Source organism: Macaca nemestrina, chromosome X (assembly GCF_043159975.1).
Source record: "Macaca nemestrina isolate mMacNem1 chromosome X, mMacNem.hap1, whole genome shotgun sequence".
Taxonomy (NCBI): domain Eukaryota; kingdom Metazoa; phylum Chordata; class Mammalia; order Primates; family Cercopithecidae; genus Macaca; species Macaca nemestrina.
In genome coordinates, this window is record NC_092145.1 from 6232611 (window position 1) to 6258489 (window position 25879).

At 41.3% G+C, this 25879-nt stretch overlaps 1 protein-coding gene and 1 long non-coding RNA gene across 2 annotated transcripts in view; one reads left to right on the forward strand and one right to left on the reverse strand.

The window, feature by feature from the left end:
• Positions 1 to 3567, reverse strand: part of LOC139360831 (uncharacterized) — a 40985-nt gene extending 37418 nt beyond the window's left edge. Inside the window, exon 1 of the long non-coding RNA XR_011618361.1 lies at positions 3198 to 3567. This is a non-coding gene — a long non-coding RNA (uncharacterized lncRNA). The remainder of the gene's footprint in view (positions 1 to 3197) is intronic.
• Positions 3568 to 3666: 99 nt separating this feature from the next.
• LOC105485057 (transmembrane protein 185A) overlaps positions 3667 to 25879 on the forward strand; it is a 33594-nt gene continuing 11381 nt past the window's right edge. The window contains exons 1-3 of the mRNA XM_011747237.3: positions 3667 to 3849; positions 22441 to 22617; positions 25049 to 25256. Of these exons, the coding sequence (XP_011745539.1) occupies positions 3812 to 3849; positions 22441 to 22617; positions 25049 to 25256 (423 nt within the window). The 5' untranslated portion in view covers positions 3667 to 3811. The remainder of the gene's footprint in view (positions 3850 to 22440; positions 22618 to 25048; positions 25257 to 25879) is intronic.

Genomic DNA, 25879 nt, shown 5'->3' on the forward strand with positions numbered 1-25879 from the left:
ACCGCACCCTGGAGGAATGTGGCACAGCTGGGAAGGCTTCCTGGAAACCCTGGCATCAGGAGAGGTCCAGAGAAGCAGCAAAGGGATACCGTGGTGGTTTGCAGGCCCAGGCAAATGCTCCCCATTCTGCCTTCCAACAGGAAATGGCCCCTGCTTCCTTTAGTAGAAAGCTTGCTCCATGAGGGATGATAAACCACCCACTCCCAGGGCTACCCTGGGTGACAGGAGGTCCACTGGGGCCTTGGGATTGTCCTCCCTCCCTCTTCTCTCTCAGTAACTGTAGTTTGATACCTGAGGGAAGACTCCCTGAGGAGGTGGCTCCTTCTGGGCTCTGGAAGGCCATGGGGGTTGCTGCTAGTCCAAGCAGAACTATAGCTACTACCTCTGTGGTCCCTTCGGTTGCCTCCCCGCAATCTCTTCCTCCAGTTCTCCAAGCCCCTAAATCTAGCCCTGTATTTAACCAAATCCCTGTCTAGACTCCAGACCTACTCACCTCCCAGGGAGATCTCAATGTGCATCCAAGTTAGGCTAAAGTTGTCTGAAACAACGGGTTCTGTCAGGAAGGGGGAGATTGCATTCTGCAGGTGGATTAATTCCCAGCATCTTCAGCAATTCTCTAACTGGTGGCATTCAAAGTGTGGACTTTAGGGAACCTAGAGTGGGGAATTCCAGACTGAGAAAGCCTTGCAGACTGGCACCTCCATGTTTCCTGGCTAAAGAACTTGTCAATCTGACCTCCCAGAAGCTCTTTATAGTCCCATAGACCTTGCAGGGACTGGATCCCAGCGGGCCCTCCCTCCACTGGAGCAAGGGTGAAGCTGGTGTTGAGTTCGAATCTACTAATTCCACACTCTCTCCATTCTACTGCTGCAGCCAGGGAAGGAGCCTTGGTGGTGTGGAGAGCTGTTCCACTGCCATTTTCTTCCCCTATGCCAGGTCTCCCCAGTCCAAGTGTCTAAATGCACCAGGATTCTCTTCACCAGGGCCTTGCTCTTCAGAGGACAGCCATCCTATATCACCACATTGGAGCTAATGTGAATATTGAATTGGTCAAGCCACCAACTTATCAGAAGGGTGGTACAAATCCAAGTTCGTCTTTAAAACCATGGTCAGATATACACTAATGCTTCTGGAACACTGTAACCTAAGCCCACCCCAAAGTCACAAGAATATGCTTTCTGGCTTATTTGGGGGTCATGCTTTTTCAATCCAGAGCCATTTCTTGCCTTTGAGTGAAGAACACTGGGAGCCCCTAGTAAGATAGCCCTGGAATTTTGTGGCAAGTCAAGAAAAAGATAAAGTCAAACTCTGCTAGTGGAGAAGATGTGGGTGTCATCTTCTCCACTAGTAATACTTACTCTTGATATGTCACCTTTCTTCTGAGAACGTAGAAACATTTCATAAGTGGTAATTAAGCTTCCCAACAATCCTGGTGCCTGCATATGGCCCAGGATCTTTCTCTAATGTCAGGATCACTTGTGGGTCTGTCTACACAGGTCATTGAGGCTTTGGACCTCCATCTAGGGTGGGACACTGAGTGAGGGCTCTGAAGTGAGCAGCGGGTTGTCAGTAGGGTCTTTTGCACTTGCTGGAGAGAGGACCAGATGGACATCTGGTTTCTGGCTTTTTTTTTTCCCAGTAGCGTACCGGGCTGGGCTTCTAGAAGCAGTCCAGGTAATTCACCTCTTGAAGACTGGGGATGTAAGGCCTCGGGAAAGTCCAGTTCTTCCTGTATTTCCTCACAGACAGGTTCGTATGTTCCTCTTGGCAATTTACCTTGTCAGAGCTAAAGAACACACTGACAAGTAATTTGTGCATCAGTGCCCTGTTGCCTTTGCTAGATAGCTTCTAGGGCCTGGTCAACTCTGGAAGAACTGCTAAAACTGAACTTGTGGGCCTGTAGAGCGGTGGTTCAGCTCCAGGACTCCCTGAGATCTCACTAAAATAGCATCTGCCCTCAAGGATCTGGACTCTGAGAAGCCTGCCTGGTCTCTATCTATGAAGCTCTTGAAAGGACAACGGTGCCTGTTATTCAAGTGTCTGAACTGGCAGACCATCTTCTCATGCCTGCTTGGGGCAAGGTCACTGGTAATGAAGATGGTGCTGTCCAATCTGACCACTGGCAAGCATCTCTTTCTAACGGTGTGGACTTCAGGTTCAGCTAGACCCTGAGTTGCATCTGTGCTCCTCCACCCTTACTTGCTGGCTTGCTCAGGGTCTGTTTTACAAGCTTCTCGGTACCTTAGTTCCTCGTCTGTATTTGAGTGTTTATTGAGAACCTCCTCTGGGCTACACATTGGACTTTACCCAGATGATGGGAAAGGAAGATGGGTGAAAAAGTCTGGGACAGGGTCCTGGTGCTTCAGCAGATGAAAACTTGATTTGGGTTACTCATCCTTAAAATCAGCTCATATAATAATATCCATTACCCAGTGGGTGTTGGGAAGCTTAATTACCACTTATGATATGTTTTTACGTTCTCAGAAGAAAGGTGATACATCAAGGCCAAGTATGACTATAGCAATTGTGATTCTCTCAAGCTGCCCTTGAGGCTAAACAGTATAAAATTGTCATTTGTGAAACTCTGCTATTGCAACAAAGGATGACTACTATCCATAATGATACTAGACTAATGTTTAAGACATTGCTGTGCTCATGAAAACTTAAATCTGCCCGAAGTGAAGATGGTAAACTAGGTCACCTGCTATGAGCTTGTCTTGCTCTTGGATTCCAAAAGCAAACAAAATCCTCGAGGGGCCGACACCTGAAAGAGTACCAGATATCAACAGCATTCTTTGAACACCTAGCGTGTACCAGGCAGTGTGTTATGCACATGATCTCACTGAATCTTCCTAACACGCTTAGAAAAGAGGATTTTATCTTTCCATTCTCCAGAGGAGAAAAACTGAGACTCAAAGATGTTGACTTGCCCAAGGAAGATGAACCTGGTACCTGTAAGTAGGGCAGCCTGGAGTGGAGGCAGACGTCAGTGTGAAGTGACCACAAAGTTTAGACAGGATCCAAGGAGGCTCTGAATTGGGTTAGAAAAATGAGGATGATTTCCACGTCTCCTGCTTGAATATCCCCCTACGAATAGGCCTGCTGCTAAGGGAAAAAGGGAACCCAGGAGGGGGAGGCGGTTGTGACGGGAAGTGACTTTGGGGCTAGGTAGCTTGAGTTGGGAATAGCCAGCATACCTGGACATGCTGCCTTGGGAACTGGAAGGGAAGCTGGGACCCAAACTTTGGAGTCGTTGACAGATGTGACAGGTGAAGCCTGGGATGACATCGCCAAAACGCAACGTCTCACTCGTTGTCACTACTCCCAGGGCTCAGTTGTCACTGGGGAAAATCTCCAGAAGGTAGCGCGGGACAAGGTGACAGGTGTCTGCCAAGACCTGTCCGCCAGACTCCTCGGCGGCGCGCTCCCTCCCTGCAGGACTTCAGCCCGTCAGTATCCCCTTCCTCGGTGCCCTGCTCACTCCCAGCTTCCATCCCCCTGCCATCTCGTCTCCTCGGCGGGTCGCGTGCAGACCCAGGCATGGGGGCCTCTCAGCGTTTTGCGCTCTGGGCGGGGCTCCGGACGCATGCGCGGCCGCCGTACGGAAGCCCGGAAGGAGGGGCAGGGGGCGGTGGCTCAGGTTTCTCTGGGCGGTGGCGGCGGCGGCGGCGGTGGCGGTGGCGGGAGCAGTAGCGGGAGCAGCAGCGGGGACGCGGCTGGAGCTGGCGCCATGAACCCGCTGTAAGGCGCAGGCTGTGCAGCACGGGCTGCGGGGGAGGAGGAGGAGGACGCCGCGGTGAAGTTCTCCGCCATGAACCTGAGGGGCCTCTTCCAGGACTTCAACCCGAGGTGAGGCGGCGTCGTTGGCGTCCCCGGGAGTCCGCGCTGCGGGCTCGGGCAATTGCTGGTGTTCGGCTCCGGGGAGACACGGCGGGCGAGATGCTGCAGCCCGAGGACCCGGGCGCCTGCCCGAGCCTCCCTGCGGGTGCAAGCTGTCCCCAGGCAAAGCAGTCGGCCTCGGCGCCCGCCCGCTTCCTCCTCCCGTGCCCGGTGCCTTCAGCCCCTGCCCGGCCGCGGGCCCCGTCCTGCCCCAAGGGAGCCCCATTCCTCTCTGCTTGCTGTCCCTCATTGGTGTCCCAATTTCTTCCTCTCGGTTCCATCCTCTTCTACCCCGCTGCGGGCCCTCCATTCTCCGCGTCAGGGCCGTCTCACTTGACCCAACACCCCTACCCCCACCCCAGCTGTTTCCTCCAGTTCCGCGCAGTCCTTGGGGTTTTCCTTGGGTTTATGCCCATCCCTCTCTTGTTTGCTTCTTTGTTGAACGGATACCTGCAACAGTGTTGAATACTTGGAGTCAGTGTCAGGGTATGGCAATGCCTTATATAATGCATTTCTGGGTAAGCCTGATCATTTTCCATACTCATTTTCTCATCAGTCTTCACTACAAGTTTATTTGCAGGAAGTAGATATTGCTGGCCTTCTTTTCCAGCTGGGGAACACCCAGTGGACAGTGTGGAGAAAACACTGGCTAAGAACTCAAGCGCCTGTCCTTGCACTTGCCCGACTGTTTTGTAACTGTTCTTTCCCCCAGGCTGTGAGCTCCCTGAAGTTGAGACCATCTCCTGCTCATCTCAGTGTCCCCAGCGCCTCCAACCCACCGTATCTGGCATATAAAATGTTTGTGGAACTAAACTGAGCCCTAAGACTTGGATTGGATACCAGGCCATATGTAACTGGGTGATTCTCTGCCCTTCTTTGGCCCTTCTGTAAAATAAGGAGTTGGCCTAACTGATCACTTAAGTGCACTGCTCTCCGAAGGGAGTATGCATTTCCCTTATTTGCTAGTTGGGAAGACATGCGCTCAGTGAACATTTGTGTGCTGTAACCTATGCTAGGTGCTTTAGATGCTGGCGGTCTCAGCATAGGGGTGAAGAAGGGCTTGTACACTTAAGATGCCTTACAGTACTGTGCAGTGCTGTACTATGGGGGTCAACTCTGGGGACCGTTGTCTTGGCTGCTTGTTGAGGATGAAAGGAAGTTTTAGGGAAGTATTTGTATGTTGAGGGTGCAGTCTCCCTAGGGATGGTGACATTTTAACTTGTGAGTCATTGTGACTTTCTATGTGCTCTTATTCCACTTTGAGTTCATGTTCTGGTCTGCAGTGCCAGTGTCTCTAACACAGTGCAGACATTATCATTGCTGGCCTGGAAGGCATAGAGGAGGTAACAGAACTAACTGCAGTCCGTTCCTCTGCTGCATCAAGGGGTTAGGATTGGTCTGCAGGGTAGTAGGGTTGGTGCTGTAGCTGGACAAGCCATGTGTGTCTTCTATTTGGAGATGGTGATAAGAAAGTTAAGTAAAAACTGAATTGTTTTGTGCCCTTGGGCAACTCACTCATCTATTATTTTATCTGTAGAATGAGTATAATCTCTCAGCAGGGTAAGGAGGCCAATTAATGATTGATTACAAAGTGCCTTACAAATAGAAAGCTACATGACTTGTTTGCAAGGTGACAGATAATTCAGAAGCCACAAGAAACTGCCTCAAGTGATCAAACAGGCTAACAGAGTTACCAAAGCAAAATAGTGCTGCACTGATATTACCTTTAACCATTTTTTCCTTTAGCCCTTTCCCCCCCAAAAAAATTAGTATATGAAATTACAATGAAATACCTGGTATCTAAGCAGATTTATAGTAATTATCAACATATTTATCAATATCTTAATTCTACCTGGATTAAAATGTATTTCTGCCTGAAAAGTTTAAAGGTCTTTTATACTGTGCCATTTTCCTGATTCATTGTTGCCAGAGGTAGTGAGTTCCTTAATTTTACAGATATTTCAAGAGGACATTGGCCAGGTATTATTGGTAAATCAGATTTGTTTTTTTAGCTGGTAGTGTTTCATGTCTCCTGAGCACTACTAGTTTTTGACAATGTGCTTTAGTCCCCTTGAATGCTGAGGAAGGCCTTCCCAATAGCTAGAAAGAAAACTGAGGGGTGTACACAGGAAGTTACCTTATGCTGGGGATTCAAACCTTGATGCTACTGCTTTGCCCCCTGCCTCTAATTTTGAATCCATTCAATATCTCCCTCCTATCCCAGAACCTTGTCACCTACTGTTCTCTTTACCAGGAATGTTTCCCTCTCTTTTCCTCTCCTCTAGGCCTAGTGAACTGCTATTTATCCTCACTTGGCACTTGCTAAGGGAAGCTCTCCTGACTTCCCTGACCAGATTTACTGCTCCCTGTTTCTACGGTTCCTGTAGTATTTACTACTCCTCCATCATAGTACATATTTGTACCCTTGTGTCTGTCTGGATTCTTATTTGATTAATACCTGCCTCCCCACTAAACTTTAAGTTCTATGGGGTCAAGGCTGTGACTGTGTCAGTATTGTAGCCTGCATACTTGGAATAGTACCTGGCTCAATAAATATTTTTTGAATAAATAAGTGGATAACTCTCCAGAGCCTATAAGAGAAATCTAGAGCTGCTGCCTTCAATCACTGCTTTCCTGGTGGTCTGTGGCCTGGTTCTCTTTCTTCTCACACTCTTCCCACCTTCAGAGTGCAGCCATTCCATTGGAGAGATGGGAAATAACATGGCACTAAGGCAGAATATGGCTATATTTACTTTGAAGAGTATGTCTTTGTTACAGAAATAGTCACTGTCATGGTTCGGTGGGTCCCAAGGCATGGGTCATGGCTCCAGATCCCCTTTCCAACCTTTTGGATCTTGGTAAGTCTGAACCCATTGCCGTGTTGGCAAGGCTCTGGAAACTGCAGTGACAGAGAATGATTCACGGGTGTCAACACTCAGATGTACAGGGCTGCCAGCTGACCCACTCTGCCTATTTCCATCTGGCACAGAACTGGTTGATCATGAACTTCTTTTCATAATTGCTTTTTAGTTGTGCAGGTTAACACATGCTGAAACAGATGTACTGGACTCACAAACAAGTCCTTCCTTGAATGCCTGAGGCTTCCTAACAGTGAAAGAGCCCTGTTCTTAGAATAGGCAAACTGATTCTGAGGCATTTTGGGTGGTAGGGATCTGGTAGTAGGTAGCATTAGGTGGGCTCCCTGCACTCACCACGGAGCCTTGAAATTTTCTGCTACTTTGGGGGAGTTGCTGGTTCAGAGAAGGCTCTTCCACCCTCGCAGCCATGTGGCACTGGAAGGCTGTGAGAACTCTACTGGGCCTTCTTAGTCATCTGTGTGGTGAGCTCCTGATGAGAGTGTGGTATATCCCTCAGGTGGGCTAGACTGGAACAAAGGCTGAGAAATGTTGCTCCAGGGGTTCCGTCATGTGGGCATGGGGTACTGATGAGATCAGTAGTGTTTGGAAACTTCTATATGCTGCATCTTCAAAAGACATTCTGTAGTCCATATAAGTTATCTTGTACCTTGTTTGAAGTCAGGAAAAAGGAATGCGATTGCTGGTAATATAGTTCACTAAAGGCAGCTACCTGGCCTCTAATAGTTATTTGCAAAGTATATTTAGAACATTGATTCATCAAACATCTCCTAGGTTCCTATCTCATGCCAAGCGATGTACTAGGTGCTCTAAGTACAAAAATAAATGGAATATAGTCCTCCTCTCAATGCATAAGCCTAGTGGAAGAAGCAGAAATGAAAGGGAAATAAGAATTCAGTAGAGTATGAGGCATTACAGAGAAAGAAAACAAATGTCTTGGAAGTACAAATGGCAGAGCCACTAGTTCTGTCTCGAGCAGGCAGGGAAGAGTCTATAATGGAAATAACTTTTGAGCTAGGTTTTGAATTGAGCTAGTCTTTTGAGCCAGACTTTTGAGCTAAAATTGTAGGGTTGTCATCAGACCAGAGAGTTGGAAGGGTATCTTGTGGGGAAAAGAAAGATCAGATTGTTACTGTATCTATGTAGAAAAGGAAGACAAGAAACTCCATTTTGATCTGTACTAAGAAAAATTGTTTCTGCTTTGAGATGCTGTTCACCTGTAACTTTAGCCCCAACCCTGTGCTCACAGAAACATGTGCTGTAATGAATCAAGGTTTAATGGATTTAGGGCTGTGCAGGATGTACCTTGTTAACAATGTGTTTGCAGGCAGTATGCTTGGTAAAAGTCATCGCCATTCTCCATTCTCGATTAACCAGGGACACAGTGCACTACGGACAGCCGCAGGGACCTCTGCCCAAGAAAACCTGGGTATTGTTCAAGGTTTTCCCACACTGAGACAGCCTGAGATATGGCCTCATGGGAAAGGAAGGGCCTTATGACACCCATAAAGGGTCTGTGCTGAGGAGGAGTAGTGAAAGAGGGAGGCCTCTTTGCAGTTGAGATAAGAGGAAGGCTTCCGTCTCCTGCTTGTCCCTGGGAATGGAATGTCTGGGTGTAAAGCTGACCATTCCCATCCGTTCTATTTGGAGATAGGAGAAAACCGCCCTGTGGCTGGAGGCAAGATATGCTGGCAGCAATACTGCTCTGTTACTCTTTGCTACACTGAGATGTTTGGGTAAAGAGAAACATAAATCTAGCCTATGTGCACATCTGGGCACAGCACCTTTCCTTGGACTTATTCATGATACAGATTCCTTTGCTCACATGTTTCCCTGCTGACCTTCTCCCCACCTGTTGCCCTGCTACACTCCCCTTGCTAAGATAGTAAACATAATGATCAGTAAATACTGAGGGAACTCAGAGGCTAGTGCTGGTGCGGGTCCTCCATATGCTGAGCACCAGTCCCCTGGGCCCACTGTTCTTTCTCTATACTTTGTCTCTGTGTCTTGTTTCTTTTCTCAGTCTCTTGTCCCACCTGATGAGAAATACCCATAGGTGTGGAGGGGCTGGCCCCTTTCCGTATCTCAGAAGGGACAAAGTACACAAAGGCATGGGGTCATGATAGTGCCTGGTATGTTCAGGTAGTGAAGAGGTCCATGTGGTATGAGCACTGCAGATGACATGTGTCGTGTGAATTAAAAATATATAGTGTTAGTTACTGCAAATGTTTTTTACACGTTATTGTTTTTAAGAAAGCAGTATCCAATGCACAAGTGTACTGTCAATACTGTCAATGAACTACTTACCACTCAAGTGACTGCTTATTTGTTGTTCTGTCCTCTCAAGCCACCTACAGTCAGAAAATGGTCTCGATTTTACTGATGTTGCTGTTAATAATAGCTGTGACTTCTTGAGTACCCACCACATGCCAGGCCCAATGTAGGGGCTTTGCATCCATTATCCATGATCTTTACAACAACCCTGCAAAATTAGATATCAGCCTTATTTTAAAGTCTTGACAGCTTGTGACTTCCCTGAAGTTTCTCAGACAGGAAGAATCCAAGTCAAGATTCGAATCCACGTCAGTCTCATGAAGCCTGTGCTCTTTCCTGCATGCCATGCCGTATTTCTAGTTAAGTGACAACTCCTTTCCCCCATGACATTGTAGATCCAGTATACTAAGGAACCCTCTATTTACAAATTGTAAGTAATTAAAACAAACCTCTTAGTGGCGCTTATACATCCAAATGAGTGTTGTCATTCAAAGAAGTTACTTGGGGAAAGAGAATGTATAAACCTATTCCATCGTTCATACTCCTTGTTACTCATCTGGAATTCCCTTTAAAGTCAGTTTACATATCACATAAGAGGATCCATCTCATTGCTTTATGATCATCTATCATTTTCAACCAAAATAGTTCCACCTAGTTTGATCACACATCCTATTCACTAACCTTGGCTCTTGACTGACTGCCATTTCCAAAATTCGAATCCACCCTCAGTGAAAATGTAGTACCATTTGGGATAGTCAGAAGATCAGACTGCAGGTTCTTAAGGTGCTTCCAAGAAAAAAGCTTCAAAGATGATTTGAGTAATGAAGTACCATTGGAATTACTGCATTGCCTCCCAAGGGGACTGGTTAAAGGAGAGAAATCTCATTTGAATGTATAATTTCTAGCTTTAAAAATATCATTCCTATTACTTGATAATTATACACACATTGTTCTTAGCTGTGTTCTTTAAGGGCCAGGATTTGGAGGTGCTGAATTGGGTGCTGAATGAGTGGATGTTGAGTACAAATAGACATCTACCACTGGGAAATCTTTGTTGTACAGGAGAGACGGTGAATTGAAGGAGTTTTAGATAGTTTCCTAGGACTCCAGAAGTTAAGCTTTTTAATATGGAGCTTGAGTTTTTAATTATTTTGCCTGATATGTCATGCCTGTACAAGGTGACTGGAATTTAAGACAAAAGCTTCGGACTCTGGAGATAGATGCTTTATAAGTGGAGACTCATACTTTGTCAGCTCCAACCTAATAGTGACAACAATGATTACTGAACAAGGTTGTTACCTACAGTGTGGCAGAACTTTTGTCTTTCATAGTACTGCTAAAACTAGAATGGGTAAAATGTATCATTTACACAGTGCTTTCACATACCCTTGTCTTAATGAATCAGTATATGAGGAATCAGATGAGGAAACAGACCTGGGGGAAAATAACTCACCCAAGACCGCACCGCTGATGAATAGCAGTTGAGGAACTTAAATGCAGATCTTCCTACTGGCGTGGGCTCTGCTATTATTTGGCTTTTGTGCTTTTTTGTATCTACTGGTTAAATGCTCTTAAACATTTTTCATCTTAATAAAACCAGCTAAAATCTCCACTAAAAGACCTTAAATTTGGTTAATAAGGTGTAAGAGGGGCAATTCCCTTGATAGTTTGTGAGAATGTCAGGTTGTCATTTGGAGCCATGCTGTCAAGCTGTAAACTGGGATGTGCCATCCAAAGTTTGTGTGTGCGTATGTGCCTGTGCGTGTGTACGTGCATGCAGGCATGTGTTAAGGCGCGTGTATGTGCTCCAGGGAAGCCAGCAGCTTCCACTGGAAAAAAACTGATAGGTCTAAAAAGAGTCCAGCTGCATTCTTATGATATGCAGAAAACAGATACCAGAACTTTTACAGTCAGAGTCATCATTCCTTTGCTATGTATATTCTCTCCCTCCCTGCTTCCTTTTCTCTACCTATTCTCCCAACCCTGCAAACTGGAGAGAGGGAATTTGAGCCTGAGCAGAAAGCTCCCAAATTTCAGAGAGGACACCAGGTAACACTACTTAGTGATTCATAATATACTAACACTACAGATTCAAATGAGAGTGGAATAAATCCATTCTAAAGGTGTAACTGGAAAGGTGCATTTTAAGAAGTAGTGATTAATGTTAAACCGGAACCTCCCAATTCTCCCAGGTTTGTGGAGAATTAAGCAGTCTATTTTTATATTTGGAATCTGGTCTGAATATTTCTTGAAAAGTAACTCAAAGTAGTTTAGGCTATGACTGTAACTTATTTTTGTAAATGCATTTTCTTATCACTGTATTATTGCACATTATTGTGTATTCTCTTGCAAATCAGGCTTGATATTTCCTTTTGGCTATGCAGTCACCTTTTAGACTTTGCTTCCAAATATATTGATATAGTTAAGATACTATCCTCTTTCCCCAACTAGGAATGTGTATGAATTACATCTTTTGAACTTTCTGATTATATTACTTTGGTTTACTTGATCAGCTTTGTAGTTTAATTTTTTTTAAAGCCAGCTGTTGGGATTACTGATCAGTTTCATTTTCATATCTATATTTCTACCTTTACTTTTATTATTTTCATGTCTTGGCTTTCCCCCCAAATTTCTTAGAAACTCAGTTTACTAGTTTTCCTTTGCCTCTTTTTTTTTTCTTTGTTTTCTACTTTTATTTAAACATTTGAAATGAACACATTTTCTCTGAGTTTTGTTTTGGCAGCTGCCCAGGTGTTTTTATGTTTCAATTGTATTTTAGTAATTTTTTTTTTTTTTTTTGAGACGGAGTCTCGCTCTGTCGCCCAGGCTGGAGTGCAGTGGCGGGATCTCAGCTCACTGCAAGCTCCGCCTGTAGTCCCAGCTACTCGGGAGGCTGAGGCGGGAGAATGGCATAAACCCGGGAGGCGGAGCTTGCAGTGAGCTGAGATCCCGCCATTGCACTCCAGCCTGGGCGACAGAGCGAGACTCCGTCTCAAATAAAAAAAAAAAAAAAGAAAGAAAACTTCTAAAATTATTTCCATATTCCATGGTCATGTTGTTAGGTTTTTGTTATTTAGGTTTTCCTTATTAGTCCTCTTGGCATTTTAATACTTTTGGCTTTGAAATCTAATTTATCTCATTTTAAAGATAGTAAATTGTTGCTCTTATCTTTATCCAGGCGTGCTAAACCTCTGTCATCTGATTTCTGATAGTTGGTTCGACTTTTGACTTTGGTTCCAAGTGTAACTCTTGAATGTAACAGATTTACTTTCTTAATCTAGGAAGCAAGCTTTCTTTTTATAGAGGTGTGGTAGGCAGAATAATGACCCCCAAGTATGTCCACATTCTAATCCATGAAACCAGGGAATATGTTTTGTTACATGGCAAAGGGGAATTAAGGTAGCAGATGGAATTAAGTTTGCTAATCAGCTGACCTTAAGATGGATTATTCTGGATTCTCTGGCTGGGGCCAGTGTATTTACAGGGTCCTTAAATATAGAAGAGGGAGACAGAAAAGGAGGTCAGAGTGATTCAGTATGAGAAGGACTGCATTCTTCATTGTTGACTTTGAAGATGGAGGAAGGGGCCATGAGCTAAGGAATGTGGCAGCCTCTAGAGCTAGAAAAGGCAAAGAAACATTCTCTCCTAGAGCCTTCAGAAGCATAGTCCTGCTGACACCTTAAGTTTAGCCTAGCAAGACCCATATTGGACTCTGACCTCCAGAACTGTAAGGGTTATGCTTTTTAAACTACTAGGTTTATGCTCTTTAAGCCACTAGGTCTGTGGCAGTTTTGAATGGCAGCAGTAGGAAATTAATAAAAGAACATTCAGCCCATGTATATTTTTCTAACCCTAGTATTTGAATCATGAATTATGTTTTGTGTGTCCTTTTGTAAGTTTATCTTCTTTTCTCTTTTCCATGTAATAGACATAAAATTTTAAGTTTCCTTTAAATTATGTCAAAAACCACATAAATAATCACTTTTCCAGCATTTAAAACATTTTGGTACTTCCCTTTTCTTTAGTTCCACTATTCTCTTTTTTTATTAAATAAGGAAACTGTTTTACAGAGGATAATGAAGTTAGCTTACAGCATTTACCCCCCCAACCACCACCAGCAGTCTATTTTTTTATTTATAGTCTGAAAATCCTTTAGGATAAAAATTACCTGTACTATTATCTAATTTACATATGAATCCTGTGTCTTTCATTATCTTAGCATTTGTTAATGTTTGTATCCACTAATTTCTTTTAAATTGTGTGTTTTCAAGTCCGTTGTTTCTGATAATTATATTTGTAGCCACAGGCTTTAGTTGACAAATTGGCTCTGTTTTTTTAGATTTTGGAATATTCCCCTCTGCTTTAAGAGAGAAAACTTCTGCCTCTACTAATTGTGCACTGTATTTGTGGTGATAACTCCATTTCTATTAACTTGTGAATCCTGCTCCACCCCACCTTGACACAGGCTCTCTTCTTGTCCAAAGTCTAAGGGATGAAGTCATTTTTATCTTGGTTTCTTTAAATGTTCTCCCTCTCTTTGTAGCAGCTTGTAAAAGCCTGTTTTTGTTTTCGAGTATTAATAATATTAATTAATGCGTATTGAGTACGCTGGTTGTCAGACTGTTTTCCACAGACCTTGGAGGTGGGCCTTGAGACCCTTTCCAGGTATCCGCAAAGTCAAAATAATAATAATACTAAGACATTCTTTGCCTTGGTCGACATTGGCACTGGTGGTGCAAAAGTGGTGTGTCAAACAGCTGGTGCCAGAGCACAAATCAGGACAGTGGCACCAGCTACACTAGTCTTCTGTCACTGGATTCTTCACCACCACATGCTGGACTTGCAGTTAAAAAAAATGCCAGCTTCACTTACGAATGTCCTTGATAAAGCAGAAAAATATTAATCTCATTTAATCTTGACCCCTGAATGCACATCTAGTTTAATATTCCATGTGATGAAATGAGAACAATGCATAAAGGCTTGTTGTATGCTGAAATGCAGTGGTTGACTTAAGGAAAAACATGTGTGCCTGAGTTACAAGCTGCTGTTTTCATGGAGTATCATTTTTATTTGGAAGGATAACTGACAGACAAGACTGTGGTTATTTGTGTTATGGTGTTTGACAGACATTTTCTTGAAAATGCAAGAAGCAAACCTTCAAAGAAAACAACTCATGGTATTTTTTATAAATGGTAAAATTTGATCTTTCATGGGGAAAACAGAATTTTTGAAAAGTTGTATCTACTACCATGAGTTTGACAGCCTCCCAGTACTTAAAATATTTCTGATGAAGTCGGTGGAGATGGTAAGTAATGTGATATTTTTTTGCTATTGTATATGAAATGTGTCGACATTTGAAAGCTCTTTATAACTCAGTAAACCAATATTTTCCAGTCAACCTACATTGTATTATATAATAATGCTGGGATAAAAGATTCACTGAAAGTATAAGAGAGACCAGTGGATTTCAGTGTAGCAGAGTACAAAAAGGTCATTGATATGATTCCGGATTCCACATCGCAGTTAACCTTTAAGAAACTACCACTTGTTGAGTTTCAGTGTCCTGTTGAATATCTACCATTATCTGAAAGAGCTATTAAAATAGTTCTTTTCTAACTACTGTTGGGGTCCGCATGTTTCCTAAACAAAGGAATGAACACACAAGACAACACGAGACAAGACAAACATGGCGGCTGCCTCGAATGGCGCGCTCTGCTTTATTTTATACAGTCGTTTGTGGAATGTTGCCAAGTCACAAGAAACATTGTTGTTTTTCTGACCTTTCCCTGACTTTCTGGATTTTCAAGATGTTTACACATAAACAAGCCCCCAACGCCCTGCTTCGTTTGCAAGAGCAGGACTTATCGGAACGTCTCGTTTGCGAGCACGTAGTCTTCTACAAACTACACATCTCTGTGAGGCCAGATTTTCTTCATATACTTGAACCAAAACAATGTATTGCAACAGAATGAATGTCAATGTAGATATTAGAATCTAGGCGTCTTCTATGAAATCATACATTTAAAATTTTGCTAAACTGTAGAAACAGTGCTGCTGCTCTCACTAAATTTGTGTTGGATTTGGAAATGTTTTTAAATAATGTTATTTATGTTAGTATGTAAAGTGTTTATTATTACCTTTAAAGAGTAGATATTTTTTGAATAACCACTGTATCAGAAATATTAAATACCAATAGGGATAACCCACATCAACAAGAGCTCTTTGGGATCCTCAGTAATTGTTAAGACTGAAACGGAGTCCTTTTTAAGAGTTAAATGTCAAAATTTTTGATACTAAAAACTTTGAGAGCCACTGACTTAGTGCTTTATACAAAGCACTTGTTATACTCATTATCTTACATTCGTAGCCACCTTATGGGGTACATATTATTGCCCTAACTTTACAGGTAAGAATACTATGACACAGTGATGCTATGTATATTTTTGTTAGCAACCCCTCTGAATCTCATGGTCTTCCCAGCATAGTTTTCTCTCTTAGAGGCTTGCTTCTGAGTTTAATTTTGTAGGTCCCATCTTCTTACAACCCTCCTCCCTTTTTTCCAATCGAAGTTTCTTGTGTTATTTTTCATAGTGCAAAAATAGTACACGTACCTTACAGAAAACTCAGATATCCTAAGCAAAAGAGTATAAAGACTATCCTTAATCTTCCCGAGTGGAGACCCGTTAGCTACTCAGCAGATACTTATTCAGATGCTTTTCTGAACATGTTCATTTATCAGTGTAAAACTTGTTTAGTATAATACTGAATTAAAAGGATTTTGGAGTCAAAGAGTTTGACTCCCAACTCTGAGCTCTTAGACAAGTTATTTAACATCTAAGCTTTCTGTTCCTTATCTGTAACCGCACTGATCTGTTTTCTGTGTCTAGAGTTTTGCCCTTTCCAGAATGTCAAATAAGTAGCATTGTACAGTATCTTGTGTTTTCAATCTGAATTATTTTACTTATAGTGTGTTTTAGATTCATCAGTGTTGTTCTTTTCACCCGTAGTTTGTTACTTTTTACTGCTGATTAGTATTCCATTGAATGGATATACCAAAATTGGGTTAACCATTCACCAGTTATGGATATGTGAGTTGTTACCAGTGGCAATTATGAATAAAGCTTCTTTGAATATTTGATTACAAGTCTTTGTGTGGACATATGTTTTCATTTTTCTTGAGTAAAATACCTAGGTGTGGGATTGCTGGGCCATAGAAGAAGTATACACTTAACTGTATAAGAAACTTCCAAAATGTTTTCTAAAGTGGCTATACTATTTTGCATTCCCACCAGCATATGTAAGAGTTCTAGTGTGTGTGTAATCTTATCTCATTGTGGTTTTAATTTGCATTGTCCTAACACCTGAAAATACTGAGTATTTGTTGTGTGCTTATTTGCTTTTTGTATGCCTTCTTTGATGGGATGTCTCTGAATTTTTTGGCCATTTTTAATTGGCTTGTTTGCTTATTTTTTTAGTTGTAAAAGTCCTTTTTATATACTGGATACAGATTACTTTGTCAGATACGTGTTTTCAGAGTATGGTCGTCTAGTCTGTGGCTTGGCTGTCATTTTCTTAATGATAGATATCTTTTGGAGAGTAAGAGTTTTTCATTTTGGAGAAGTCCAATTTCATATCCCATCTAAGAAATGTTTGCCTAACCCTGGGTTGCAAGTCTTTTTTTTCATATATGTTTTGGACATTTTATAGTTGTGTATATGACATTTAGGTCTATGATCCATGTTACATAAATTTTTGTATATGTTGTGAGTTTAAGAGTCGAGGTGTACTTTCCTCATTTATCCAGTTGTACCACCATTTATTGAAACATAATTATTTCTCCATTGAATTGCCTTGGCACCTTTGTGGAAAATTAACTGACTCAGTATGTGTGGGTCTGTTTTCCGACTCTCTAGTATGTTCTATATATCTATCCTTATGCCAGTACTACATTGTGCTTATTACTGTAGCTTTATAGTAAGCTTTGAAAGCACATAGTATAAATTGTCCAACTTTGCTTTTTCTCAGAATTGTTTTGCCCGTTCTAGGTCCTTTGCATTTCCATTATGACTTTTAAAGTCAGTATGTCAATTTCTACAGAAGAACCTGCTGGCTTCCAATTTTCATTGGTATTGCATTGATTCTTTAAAATAATTTGGTTAATTTGGTGTGTGTGGTAGGCTAAATCATGGCCCTCAAAGATACCAACTTCCATGGAACCTGTTAAAGATCTTGAGATGATGGGGTTATCCAAGTGGGGAATAAATGCAGTCAATCACAGGTTCTCTTAAAAGAGGGAGATAACATTAAGAGAAGGCAGTGTGGTGGAAACAGAGAGATTTGAAGATTTTGTGCTGCTGGTTTTGATGATAGAGGAAGGGGCCATGAACCAAGGGAATACAGCTCTGGAAAAAACAAGTAATAGATTCTCCCGCAGAGTCTCCAGGAGTAGGTCCTGCTGACATCTTGATTTTAGCCCAGAGAAACCGTTTTTGGATGTCTGGCTACAGGATAATAAATATGTGCTATTTTAAGTCACCAATTTTGTGGTAGTTTGTTACAGCACCCATAGGAAACTAATACACGAAGGATGTAAATCTTAACAGTAGTGAGTGTTCTATGAACACAGTATATTTCTCCATTTATTTAGATCTTTAATTTTTCTAGGCAGTTGTGAACTGAATGTGTCCCGTCAAAAATCACAAGTTGACTCTAATCCCCAATGTGATGGTATTTGGAGACAGGGCATTGGGAGGTGATTAGGTTATGAGGGTGGAACCCTCATGGTTGGAACTAGTGTCCTTATAAGAAGAGACCAGAGAGCTAGCTCACTCTCTTTTCACCATGTGAAGGGTGTGAGAAGTCTGCCATCTGCCACCCAGAAGGCAGCACTCGCCAGAACCCAGCCATGCTGGCATCCTGATCTCCAACTTCCAGCCTCTGAAACTGTGAGGAATAAATTTCTATTGTTTATTAGCTTCCCCACAGTCCTACCAGTGTTTTGTAGTTGTCAGTATATAGGTTTTGCATATATGTTGTTACGTTTGTCCCTGTTTTATATTTGTGATGCTATTGTAATGGTGGATTTTTCATAAACTTTTAATTTTTGAATAGTTTTAAATTTATAGGAAAGTTGCAGTAAATGATATATATTTTTAAGTTTCTGTTTCCAATTTGTCATAGCTACTATATAGAAATGCAATAATTTTTGTACATTTACCTTGTATCCTTCAATTTTGTTAAATTCACTTACTAGATCTACTAGCTTTTTCGTAGATTCCTTAGGATTTCCTACACAGAAAATCATGTTGTCTGTAGATAATGACAGGTTTACTTCTTTCTTTCAAAACTATATTCTTTTAATTTCTTTTTATCATGTTATTGTTGTGGCTAGGACCTTTAGTACAATGTTGAATAGATGCGTTGAAGTGGACAAACTTGCCGTGTTTCCTGTCTTAAGGGGAAAGTATTGAGTCTCTCACCATTAAGCATTATAACTACAGGTTTTTCATAGATGCTTCTCTACTCCTAATTTGTTTAGAGCTTTTACCTTGAATGGGTAGCAAATTATGTCAAATGCTTTTTAAACAACTATTGAGATGATCATGTGATTTTTCTTTTTCGGCCTACTAATACCACGAAGGTTGCTAACTGATTTTCAGATATTAATCCAGGATTGTGATCTTGCAATCCCAGCTAAACCAGACTTAGTCATAATGTAGTATCCTTATATATTGCTGAATTCAGTTGGCTAAAATCTTTTGAGGATCTTTGCATCTCTGTTCATGAGAGATATTGGTCTGTAGTTTTCTTTCTTGGTCAGTTTTGGTATCAGGGTAATGCTGGCTTCATAAAATAAATTGGGAAATGTTCCCCCCTCATCTTCTTTGCAAGAGTTTGTGAAGAATTGCTGCTATTTCCTCCTTAAATGTTTGGTAGATTTTGCCATGGCCTGACATTTTCTTTGTGAAAAAAGTTTTAACTAGAATTGCAGTTTCCATGTCTTTGTTTCAAGAAATTTCCTGGCATAAAGTTGTTTATAATATCCCCTACTTATCCCTTTAGTATTTTTAGGATTTGTAGTGATATCCCTGCTTTCATTCTTGATATTAATAATTTGAGCCTACTCTTTCTTACTGATTACTCTGGCTGTAGATTTACCAATTTTCTTATTTTCTCAAAGAAACTGCTTTTAGTTTCATAGATTTTTTTCTCTAATGCCTTTTTACTGTATTTTATTGATTAATGTGCTTATATTTATCAGTTTGTTCTTTCTGTTTACTTTTTAAAAATTTCCTTCCCTTTCTTACATGGAGGTTCCTTACCTCCACGTTCTTTCTATTTTCATAAGATAGAATTTTAGATTATTGACTTGATATCTTTTCTAATGTAAGTATTTGATGCTAAAATTTCCCTTAAGTACTGCTTTAGTGTATCTCACAAATTTTGGTATATTGTGTTTTTGCCTTTATTTAATCCAAAATATTTTTCAATTTTCTTCATAGTCTTTGACCTATGGAGTATTTAGCAGTGTGGCATTTAATTTTCAAGTATTTCGAGAATTTTCCAGATATTTTTCTACTGTTGATTTCTAGTTTGACTCCATTGTGCTTATTTACTTTGTGTGATTTCAGTCCTTTTAAATTTGTTGAGCCTTGTTTTATGGCCCAGAATTCAATCTGTCTTGGTGAATGTTCCATGTGTTTTTGAAAGGAATCTGTATTTTGCTTTTTTTGGGAAGAACTCATTAATATTAATTAGGTCAAGTTGGTTGATAGTGTTGCTACAATCATATATATCCTTAGTAATTTTCTGTTTATGTGTTCTGTTAGTTACTAAGAAAGGAATGTTAATTTCCATTTATAACAGTTTGATTTTTTTTATTTCTCCTTTTAGATTGATCAGTATTTTCTACATGTATTGTGAAACTTTGTTATTAGGCATATAAACATTTATGATTGTTAGATCTTGACAAATTGACCCCTTTATCATTATGAAGTGCCTCTATTTGTCCCTGGAAATAGTCCTTGTTCAAAAATATACTGTGTCTTATGTTGTGGTAGGCAGAATGCCCCACCCCCACGAATACACAGATACTCAGGCCTTAAGCCCTGAAACTTGTGAATATGTTATTTTACATGGCAAAGGGGACTTTGAAGATATATTTATTAGCATTAGTTTCTGCTGTTACCATGACAAATTACTGAAACTACTCAAGCTTATTATCTCTCAGTTCTTTAGGTCAGAAGTCCGGGTACAGCATGACTCAGATGGGTCTTCTGCCTAGTTTCACAGGGTCAAAATCAAAGTGTTAGGAGGGCTCTATTCCTTTCTGGAGCCTCCAGGGATTCATCTGCTTTCAAGCACATTTGGGCTCTTGTCAGAATTTAGTTCCTTGGGGTTGTAGAGCTGAGGTCCCCTTTACCTTGCTGGCTGTCAGCTGTGAGTTATTCTCAGCTTCTGAAGCCTGCCTGCATTCCTTGGTTCATGGTTCCTTACCTCCGTGTTCAAAGGTAGAAGTAACAGGCTGAATCCTTCTCAAGTCTGGAATCTCTCTGACTTCTTCTGCCTCATCTCTCTTCCACCACATCTCTCCAATTTACTCTTCTGCTGTTTTAAGGGCTCATGTGATTACACTGGGCACACCTGGATAATCCAGTATAATCTCCCTATTGTAAAGTTAGCTGATTAGTAACCTTAATTCCATCTGCAAAGTCCCCTCACAGTATTACTTAGATTACTGTTTGATTGAATAATCAGGGCACAGGAATCCTGGAAAACTTCTTTAGAATTCTGCCTACCACAGTTATGGACCTTAAAATAGGGAGAGTAGCCTGGCTTAACCAGGTGGACCCAGTTTCATCACATGAACTCTTAAAAGCAGAGAACTTTCTCTCACTGGAAGCAGAAGCGATATGGCAGAAGTGAGAAAAAAATCCCAAGCATGAGAAAGATTCAATATGCTATAGCTTGTTACTGGCTTTGAGATGTAGGGGCCTATTTGCAAGGCCCAATAGAAGCCCCTACTATTTAAGATCAACTGCAGGGTGACAGCAAGCAAAGAGACACGTACCTCAGTCCTACAACCACAAGAAACTGGATTCTGCCAACAACCTGAATGAGCTTAGAAGTGGATTCTGCCAGAGTCCCCTGATAAGCATTCCACCAACCGACATCTTTATTTCAGCCTTGTGAGATTCTGAGTAGAGAAACCAACCAAGCTCATCTGGCCTTCTATCATATAGAACTGTGAGATAATAAATTTACGTTGTTTTAAGCTGCTAAGTTTGTGGTAATTTGTTATAGCAGCAATGGAAGACTTAAACAGATGTTAATATAGTCATTCCAGCTTTCTTTTGGTTAGTGTTTATTTGGTATAACTTTTTCTTTCCTTTTGCTTTTAATCTGTCTGTGTCTTTATAGATAGATAAAGTGGGATTCTTATAGACAGCATATAGTGCCTTGCTTACTAATCCAATCCGATCATCTTTGTCTTTCAGTTGGCCATTTATATTTAATATAGTTATTGACAGGGTTGAGTTTTAACTACTTTCTTGCTGCAGCCTGGAAGCTGCCTCTGATCTGCAAACTGCGGCAATAGTGGGGTTTACCTCCTTTGTTTCCTCCCTCTCACCTGTTCTCCACTGCCTGTTGTCAATGTCTGAAAACTGTTCTTTTGTAGATGGTATCAAGTTTCTTATTTAGGCGGGAAGGTAAATTATATTCCCATTATTAAATCAAGGCTGGAAATAGAGGTCCTCAAGAGTATAATTTCTAATTATTTCAAGGACATCTTCAGTAGCGATTCCCTTTTATATGAGACGTGAGCATGTGTGTATGTGTAATTTATTCATTCATAGAAAGTATAATACATATACTAAAATGTTCATGCCATATGAATATGACAGATGGCTGCCTTTTTAGAAATAGAATCAGTCAGTGATAGAACTTGACCATTTTCAGAGCACATCAGCCTTTTCCAGTCTCTGTGTCTTGGTATAGCTAGTTCCGTCTGCCTGGAATACTTCATCTCACTTCCTTTCCTGCCTGGCAGCTTTCTGCTTGCCCTCTGGAACCAGCTCCAGGGTCACCACCTCTCTGCTTCTGAGTGCCTCAGACACAATCTGTATTTCCTCTTCCAAGCTCTCATCACAAACATCATGCTGTATTATATGTTTCTGTGTGGTCTTCCTTCTATGAGGAAGCCTTGGAAAGCAGGAGACTTATTTTAGACTTCTTTATGTTTCTCTTATTCCTAACACATTATGTCTGCCCCATAGACCTTTTCAATAAATGATTGGTTAAGCTAGTGACTCCTTTTACATGCTGACAAATATGGCTCTTATTGCTCCCCATTTCAGTATCACATATTTGTGAAAGTGAATCCTCTTTAATCGTTTTACTTTTCTCCTAGTAAATTCCTCATCTATGCCTGTCTGCTGCTGTTCTCTGTGCTGCTGGCCCTTCGTTTGGATGGCATCATACAGTGGAGTTACTGGGCTGTCTTTGCTCCAATATGGCTGTGGAAGTTAATGGTCATTGTTGGAGCCTCAGTTGGAACTGGAGTCTGGGCACGAAATCCTCAATATCGGTAATACTGCTTTATACAACTCATTGGTCTCTAGCATGAGGGAGCAATATCTTGACTTTTCTCACTTTTGATGAAGTAAGGACCATTTTATTTTCTGCCTATCTGGGGTCTTAGAACTATAGTATAAGCTAACAGATCTCTTCTGTGTTTTTGAAAATTTGGTCTTTGGTATGTAGTTTCTTACAGAAGCAGTGCCATTTGGGGGGTAAGTTGCCAGCCAGCTCACAAATGCCTGTATAATCCAAAATGTACCCAAAATACAGAACTGGTATGCCATACTAGACTAAGCAGCATGAAACCACCCTGTTTTTAGGAAAAGACACTCATATTATGTTTGGTCATGAAAGATCTGTCTCCAATTCAGTTTTGAAGCTGGGGCTCCCATTGTCCCACCCTCGTAGTCCCAGAGCTTTAGGACTATTAGTAGTGTAAGGGAGGTGGCTTGGCCAGGAGACCATGAGTCCCTCAGACAGCAGCTGGGGAATGAGGAAAGTCAAGGGTTGGATGCCAAGAAGGAAAGCAGAGCCTTTGGGGGCAGGGGAGAGGAGTACCCTTTACTGTTTCCAACTCTTGCCCTCCCTGCTCTTGGATACCTCTGCTGGCCCAAATTCTTGGGAGTTGGCTCACACCAGCATGCAGCCTGGTGTTGCTGGGACCTGCAAGAAACTTTCCCTTCTCTGCCACAGAGACTGTAACTACATAAAGGGAAAAGGGGGACTTAAGACTGGGAGGCTATTATGAACCTTCACTGGGAAGATGAGGAGTACAGGAATTCCCAGAAGGCAGCTGCTCGTGTGGGAAAAGTGTAAAGTTGAAACTTTTTTTTTTTTTTTTTTTTTTGAGACGGAGTTTCGCTCTTGTTGTCCAGGCTGGAGTGCAATGACGTGATCTCAGCCCACTGCAACCTCCACGTCCCGGGTTCAAGTGATTCTCCTGCCTCAGCCTCCTGAGTAGCTGGGATTACAGGCACCTGCCACCATGCCCGGCTAATTTTTTGTATTTTTAGTAGAGATAGGGTTTTACCATGCCAGGCTGGTTTCAAACTCCTGACCTCAGGTGATCCACCCACCTTGGCCTCCCAAAGTGCTGGGATTACAGGTGTGAGCCACCACGTCCAGCCACTACATCAACTTTTTAAATTTTTGTTTACTAAATATAAAAATGATTCAGATCATGTAAATTCCATATCACATACATGTCTAAGAACTGTAAAACAGTTACACAGAGAGCCTTGGCAGGTGAGGAACATTCATGTATAGCTGTTTCAAAGTTCTTAGATTTTGTTTTGAAAGATTGATGACCTGTGTGGCTGTATATGTTTTCTTTTTTTAATGAGATATTTCAGATAATCTAATGTTTGCTTCTCAAAGAATGCAAAGTTAAATAAACATTTAGGTTCTACTAATTGATATTTAGAATATATTCAAACTTCTCTTTGTTGGTCTTATTTAAGATGCTTGGAGCAAGGAAAGGAATTGTGTATGTGGGGTTGAATAAGGAATGTACAGGCGTGGTCATTCTCGTGTTAACATTAACCAGTGGAACACGGTTGGGTCCTACAGGAATAACCTCTGATAGCATTTTCTCTGTGATCTAACTTCTGGTGTATTTATCACCCACAATACATGCATATCATAAATGTTCATCTGTATTTTGAATAAACATTGTAGGCCTTTCAAATGCATTATAGAGCCTTTTCCTGATTGCTGGCCTTACCATTGCTCAATTGTAGATCTGTTAAGGTTATTGTGTATGATACTTAACTAATTAAACTGATTTTGTTTGAGAACAGTTTTAACTCTTGTTCTTTCTCTTTCATCTGCAGGTGTTAATGTATCTTAATGGAATAGAAAGGAAAATGAAAATCATTTATATGTTTTATTTGCATTTTAAAATAGCACCTAACAATAGTTACTACCATCTTGTTTAAATATAACCGGCACTTGTTCATAGAACTGGAGTTATTTTTATAATATTGTGTGAAGGATGGTTTACATGGTTTTTAATTCATTGAAAAATGAGGATCATGAGACTTAAGGGGTATTTGCCTGGTTTTAGCAGCAGAAGCAAATCAGCTTGAATACTCTTGGAAGTAACTCGTTGTTGAATTTAAAGATGTGAACAGAAGTGTTTATGTACATTGTCAGGGAAATAACTGGCTATTACTTTTGAGAATATGCCTATACAGTTAAAACATTAAATTCTGGTTTGGTTGTAATGTTCATTTGGTATTATGTAGTAGTTCTTCGATGTTTCAGAGATTGCCTACCAAAGCTTAGGTTTAAGTTAGCTTTCTACCTGATTTCCCTTACTTTTGTCAAATTTTCAAGTAAAATTCAAAGTATCAGTATAAGTTGGTATTTGCCCTGAACTGCTTGCTTATAATGGAGATTCTGAAATGAGGGTGTTTTCTTCTTCTCTCCCTTTTTAGAGCAGAAGGAGAAACGTGTGTGGAGTTTAAAGCCATGTTGATTGCAGTGGGCATCCACTTGCTCTTGTTGATGTTTGAAGTTCTGGTCTGTGACAGAATCGAGAGAGGAAGCCATTTCTGGCTCCTGGTCTTCATGCCGCTGTTCTTTGTTTCCCCGGTGTCTGTTGCAGCTTGTGTTTGGGGCTTTCGACATGACAGGTCACTAGAGGTGAGATTTCATATATTTAAGAATGTTTTCCACTTTGGGAGGTCAAGGCAGGCGGATCACTTGAGGTCGGGAGTTCGAGACCAGACTGGCCAACGTGGTGAAACCCCATCTCTACTAATAATACAAAAATTAGCCGGGTGTGGTGGCACGTGCCAATAATCCCAGCTTCTCGGGAGGCTGAGGCTGGAGAATCTCTTGAACCCAAGAGGTGGAGGTGGCAGTGAGCCAAGATTGCACCATTGCACTCCAGTCTGGGTGATAGAGTGAAACTCCATCTTAAAAAGAAAAAAAAAAAGAATGTTTTCAAAAGTAAAATATTTTGCTCAGTTATTCAGATGTCAGTTTTTTTACCCTTTGTTAGGAAGAGTTTGATCATTAACAACTCTACATCATGAGACAACAAGGCAACAAAAGACAATGGAAATAACCATTTTTCTTTCTTCACTTAGAACACTAGCTTTTCACCCAGGACATCAGCCTTCTCTCAGCTTCATATCCTGTATCAGACAGAAACAGAACTGATAGGTTAGATACAGATGTACGTATAAAGAGAGTTAAGGAACTGGCTCACATTACTGTGGGGCTGCCAAGTCTGAAATCTCCATGGCAGGTGAACAGGCTGG